The sequence below is a fragment of the Lethenteron reissneri genome, unplaced genomic scaffold, assembly GCF_015708825.2.
Source record: "Lethenteron reissneri isolate LAM-NWPU_2019-01 unplaced genomic scaffold, ASM1570882v1 scaffold_1502, whole genome shotgun sequence".
Lineage (NCBI taxonomy): Eukaryota > Metazoa > Chordata > Hyperoartia > Petromyzontiformes > Petromyzontidae > Lethenteron > Lethenteron reissneri.
Window position 1 is genome coordinate 34,814 of NW_026891226.1, and position 6,734 is coordinate 41,547.

Genomic DNA, 6,734 nt, shown 5'->3' on the forward strand with positions numbered 1-6,734 from the left:
TGCTAATCGGAGGTGCGAGGAAAGGCGACAAGTGCAACACAACAAGCTGCAGTTTGCGTCGGCGTTGAGTCTGCGGCGCCGCGTGGAACGGTTCTAAGTGAGAGGTTCTGCTTTAGTGTTTTGAACTCATGAATGTTTACAGCGGCGGAGTAGTGATGTGCACAGGTGAGGTCAGGGAGACGTCATGTCACCGGGGGGCAAGGTCGGGGAGCAATGAACGCCGCGTGATTGTGAGTGCAGTGAGCCACCGTCACGAGATTGTGTTGGCAGCCGCTGATAATCGTCAGACGAAACACAAAACTGTTCGTTGTGCTTAGTTTGTTGTCCTTCCCCCTCACCGCTGATTAGTGTGGTTGGCTACGCACGGCACAAAATAAGTTCAACAGAGACCCGTAGACTCATCACACAGAGACCCGTAGACCGCACCACACAGAGACCCATAGACTCATCACACAGAGACCCATAGACTCACCAATCAGAGACCCGTAGACTCATCACACAGAGACCCATAGACTCACACACAGAGACCCATAGACTCACACAGAGACCCATAGACTCACCACACAGAGACCCACAGACTCACCACACAGAGACCACAGACTCACCACACAGAGACCCATAGACTCACCACACAGAGACCCACAGACTCACCACACAGAGACCCACAGACTCACCACACAGAGACCCACAGACTCACCACACAGAGACCCACAGACTCACACACAGAGACCCACAGACTCACCACACGAGACCCACAGACTCACCACACAGAGACCCACAGACTCACCACACAGAGACCCAGACTCACCACACAGAGACCCACAGACTCACCACACAGAGACCCACAGACTCACCACACAGAGACCACAGACTCACACACAGAGACCCACAGACTCACCACACGACCCACAGATCACCACACAGAGACCCACAGACTCACCACACAGAGACCCACAGACTCACCACACAGAGACCCACAGACTCACCACACACCCACAGACTCACACACAGAGACCCACAGACTCACCACACAGAGACCCACAGACTCACCACACAGAGACCCACAGACTCACCACACAGAGACCCACAGACTCACCACACAGAGACCCACAGACTCACCACACAGAGACCCACAGACTCACCACACAGAGACCCACAGACTCACCACACAGAGACCCACAGACTCACCACACAGAGACCCACAGACTCACCACAGAGACCACAGACTCACCACACAGAGACCCACAGACTCACCACACAGAGACCCACAGACTCACCACACAGAGACCCACAGACTCACCACACAGAGACCCACAGACTCACACAGAGACCCACAGACTCACCACACGACCCACAGACTCACCACACAGAGACCCACAGACTCACCACACAGAGACCCACAGACTCACCACACAGAGACCCACAGACTCACCACACAGAGACCCACAGACTCACCACACAGAGACCCACAGACTCACCACACAGAGACCCACAGACTCACCACACAGAGACCCACAGACTCACCACACAGAGACCCACAGACTCACCACACAGAGACCCACAGACTCACCACACAGAGACCCACAGACTCACCACAGAGACCCACAGACTCACCACACAGAGACCCACAGACTCACCACACAGAGACCCACAGACTCACCACACAGAGACCCACAGACTCACCACACAGAGACCCACAGACTCACCAACAGAGACCCACAGACTCACCACACAGAGACCCACAGACTCACCACACAGAGACCCACAGACTCACCACACAGAGACCCACAGACTCACCACACAGAGACCCACAGACTCACCACACAGAGACCCATAGACTCACCACAGAGACCCACAGACTCACCACACAGAGACCCACAGACTCACCACACAGAGACCCACAGACTCACCACACAGAGACCCACAGACTCCACACAGAGACCCACAGACTCACCACACAGAGACCCACAGACTCACCACACAGAGACCCACAGACTCACCACACAGAGACCCACAGACTCACCACACAGACCCACAGACTCACCACACAGAGACCCACAGACTCACCACACAGAGACCCACAGACTCACCACACAGAGACCCACAGACTCACCACACAGAGACCCACAGACTCACCACACAGAGACCCACAGACTCACCACACAGAGACCCACAGACTCACCACACAGAGACCCACAGACTCACCACACAGAGACCCACAGACTCACCACAGAGACCCACAGACTCACCACACAGAGACCCACAGACTCACCACACAGAGACCCACAGACTCACCACACAGAGACCCACAGACTCACCACACAGAGACCCACAGACTCACCACACAGAGACCCACAGACTCACCACAGAGACCCACAGACTCACCACACAGAGACCCACAGACTCACCACACAGAGACCCACAGACTCACCACACAGAGACCCACAGACTCACCACACAGAGACCCACATACCACCACAGAGACCCACAGACTCACCACAGAGACCCACAGACTCACCATACAGAGACCCACAGACTCACCACACAGAGACCCACGACTCACCACACAGAGACCCACAGACTCACCACACAGAGACCCACAGACTAACCACACAGAGACCCACAGACTCCCACACAGAGACCCACAGACACCACACATGAACCCAGACTCCCACCAGAGGACCCACAGACTCACCACACAGACCCATACAGGTGTAATACGTGTCTCCGCACGCTAAGAACTCAAGTCGTTTATTAATAAATCTATGGCACAGCTGGTTGTCGCTTGTCTCTCACTACGGAGTGATGATGATCGCCGCACCGGGAACTACTTTTAGGCCGAGTGACCTGGGGGAGGCCCACGACCGTTCAGAATAGTCAACTGTTTTGGCCGTAAAATAAAAAATGAAAATAAAAAAATAATAGAAATAATATAAATAAAATAATAATCACGACGTTTCGGGGGCAACACAAGCTTCCTTCGTCAGGTGTAAAAAGGCAGCAAAGTAAACTGCACGTCGTGATTAATAATGTTATTTATTAAAAATATTGATTTATTTATTATTATCTATCTCTACTGTAGTCTATGGGTCTCTGTGACCCCCCCCCTCCGTGCGGATCGTGAATCGAGGTCAGAATCGGACCGACGGCTTGCAATCGAAGTCGATTCTAACGTTATCGCATGGAGGAATCGATTGCTCTCGATCCACGGATCGATCCGACGCCATCACCGAGAACCAAATCGCAATGGAGGGAGACGCCATCAGCTCCCAGCGAGTCGCGAAGTTGCCACCACCTCCACCTCCTCCACCACCCTCCACCACCTCCTCCACCTCCTCAATTGCCTCGCGACATCAACGACCCTCCCACAGCAGCAGCGGCAGCGGAATCAGCAACAACGAAGTCAACACCCGCCACTGAGGCCTACACCGCCATGCAGCCTGCGGCCTCTGCCCAAGCCGCGTCGCATTCTGCGGGGGAGATTCAGGCGAGGGTCGGTGGCGGCGAGGAGGAGGAAGATGATGAAGCGATGGAGCTACTGACCGTCATGACCGTCGATCTAATCACCGGCTACGTAGCTCACCTGACGCAACAGCCGGAGCAGCGGCGGCAGCTCCGCAAGCAGCAGCAGGAGCAGCAGCAGCAGCCTGTGCATCAGCGACTGCAGCAGCGGCAGCTTCAGGAGGTGCAGGAGCAGCTCCCGGAGTTGCAGCGACATCTCGAGCTGGCGCAGCAGCAGCAGCGGCAGCGGGCGGAGACGCTCTGGCAGCAGCAGCTGCAGCACATGCAGCAGGTGCAGCAGCAGCTCCAGCAGGTGCAGCGGCAACAGGAGCTGGCGCAGCAGGTGCAGGAGCAGCTCCAGAAGGTGCAGCGGCAACAGGAGCTTGTGCAACAGCTGCAGCAGCAACAGAAGCTTGTGCAGCAGCTGCAGCAGCAGGAGCTTGTGCAGCAGCAGGAGCATCTGCAGCAGCAGCTGCAGCAGCAGGAGCAGCAGCAGCAGGAGCAGCTGCAGCAGCTGCTGCAGCTGCTACAGGAAGTGCAGGAGCAGCAGGAGCAGCAGCTGATGCTTCGGTTCGAGCAGCTGCAGCTAATGCAACAGGAGCATCTGGAGCAGTCGCAGCAGTTCGAGGACCTTCAGGAGCTGCGGCGGCAAGTGCGTCAACTCCAGCGGCAGGTGCGGGAGGCCGGGGCGCAGCTGCAGAGCTCCCAGCGGCTGGTGCGGCTGCGTGCGGAGCGGCTGCAGGAGGCGTTCGACACCCGAGGGGACGTGTTGCTGGCGGAGTTCGAAGCCTCCATCCCGGACTTTGTGAGCGGCGCGGAGCGGCTGGCGAAGCGAGTGGAGCCGCGCCGGCTGGTCATGACCATGGCCTGGAAGGTTTTCAACGGAGCGCCCCTGAGCTGGGACGGCGTCCTGTCCGCGGTGGTGTACTGCGCGCTGCTCGTCAAGAGTCTCGGGGCCTGCGGGCGGCTGGGAGACTCGGAGAAGACGCGGCCCCTGACGGACCTGGTGGCCGCTGTGCTGCTGGTCGAACGCAGAAGCTGGCTCATGGAGCACGGAGGCTGGGTGAGGGGTTACACACCACCAACACCGCCACCACCAACACCACCGCCACCACCACCACCAACACCACCACCAACACCACTACCGTCGCCAACACCAACACCACCACCAACACCACTACCACCACCAACACCACTACCGTCGCCACCACCAACACCACTACCACCACCAACACCACCACCAACACCACCACCAACACCGCCACCACCAACACCACCCCAACACCAACACCACCACCAACACCACTACCACCACCAACACCGCCACACCAACACCACCACCACCACACCACCACCAACACCACTACCGTCGCCACCACCAACACCACCACCAACACCACTACCGTCGCCACCACAACACCACCACCAACCCACTACCACCACCAACACCACACCGTCCACCACCAACACCACCACCAACACCACTACCGTCGCCACCATAACACACGCCACCACCAACACCACCACCAACACCACCACCAACACCACTACCACCACCAACACCACCACAACACCACCACCAACACCACTACCGTCGCCACCACCACCACACTACCACCACCAACACCACCACCAACACCACTACCACCACCAACACCACTACCGTCGCCACCAACACCACCACTAACACCACTACCGTCGCCACCACCAACACCACCACTAACACCAACACCACCACCGTCGCCACCGCCACCACTAACACCACTAGCCAGCCACTCACAGGGGGTGTCTTCTTCCCATATTTGAGGCACCTCAGCCTCAGCAGGGTTATCCCCACTTTGTGCCATGATGTTTTCCAGGCTGAGGGATTTCCCCTCCCCCAGGTCCTCACAGAAATGCTCAGCAAATCTGCAAACCTGTTCCTGGGGGTCGTAGATTGAATCTCCGTTCTTTCCCCTAAGGATGGTAATAGGGTGGTGCTGCAGGTTACTTTTTGATGGAATTAAAGAGCGATTTGTGATCGTGGGCCATTGAGGCAGACTCCATCTCCTCAGCAACACACGACCACCAACCATCCTTGCAGCGCCTCACGGCTCTCCGAACCTCCGAGCGAAGGCTGCGCTAAGCCTCATTCTCTGACAGTGGGATGCTGTAGAGTCTACAGCATCCCACTGTCAGAGAATGAGGCTACAGTCTACAGTGTAGACGATGAGAGTGGGCCTGTCGCTTTTTCTCAACCAGCATGAACACCACCTCTGTCAGCCAGGGTCTCTGGGGAGGTCTGGATGGTGTACCCAAAGCAGCCATTGCAGCTGCATGAGCCACAGTCCTAAACCTTGCTCATTTTCCCTCGACATCAGGAGTGGGGGATGATGCAAACCCCAGCCGCAATCGATGATGCAATTCTCGCTTACAACTTTCATCAGCGAGCTGAGACCAGGCCACTATGGGTTTGAATGGGGTCCTGGGTGTACACCCACCACCGGAGTGGGAGAATGGCAGACACATCTTACAGATGACAGATGGGCAGTGTCTCACCACCCAGTGTCTCACTACCCAGTGTCTCACCACCCAGTGTCTCACCACCCAGTGTCTCTCTACCCAGTGTCTCACTACCCAATGTCTCACTACCCAGTGTCTCACTACCCAGTGTCTCTCTACCCAGTGTCTCTCTACCCAGTGTCTCACTACCCAGTGTCTCTCTACCCAGTGTCTCACCACCCAGTGTCTCTCACCCAGTGTCTCACTACCCAGTGTCTCACCACCCAGTGTCTCACCACCCAGTGTCTCACCACCCAGTGTCTCTCTACCCAGTGTCTCACTACCCAGTGTCTCACTACCCAGTGTCTCACTACCCAGTGTCTCACTACCCAGTGTCTCACTACCCATTGTCTCACTACCCAGTGTCTCTCTACCAGTGTCTCACTACCCAGTGTCCCACTACCAGTGACTCACTACCCAGTGTCTCACTACCCAGTGTCTCACTACCCAGTGTCTCACCACCCAGTGTCTCACTACCCAGTGTCTCACCACCCAGTGTCTCACTAGCAGTGTCTCACCCCCAGTGTCTCACTACCCAGTGTCTCACCACCCAGTGTCTCACTACCCAATGTCTCACTACCCAGTGCTCTCTACCAAGTGTCTCTCTACCCAGTGTCTCACCACCCAGTGTCTCACTACCCAGTGTCTCACTACCCAGTGTCTCACTACCCAATGTCTCACTACCCAGTGAC

At 56.7% G+C, this 6,734-nt stretch overlaps 1 protein-coding gene across 1 annotated transcript; it reads left to right on the plus strand.

The window, feature by feature from the left end:
• Window positions 1-3,433: 3,433 nt before the first annotated feature.
• Window positions 3,434-4,698, plus strand: LOC133362498 (protein enabled homolog; the record flags this gene model as incomplete). The annotated part of the gene is made up of 2 exons (XM_061581450.1): window positions 3,434-3,574; window positions 4,043-4,698. Coding segments are annotated over exons 1-2 (797 nt in total), but the record flags the coding sequence as incomplete, so codon positions are not given.
• Window positions 4,699-6,734: the final 2,036 nt, after the last annotated feature.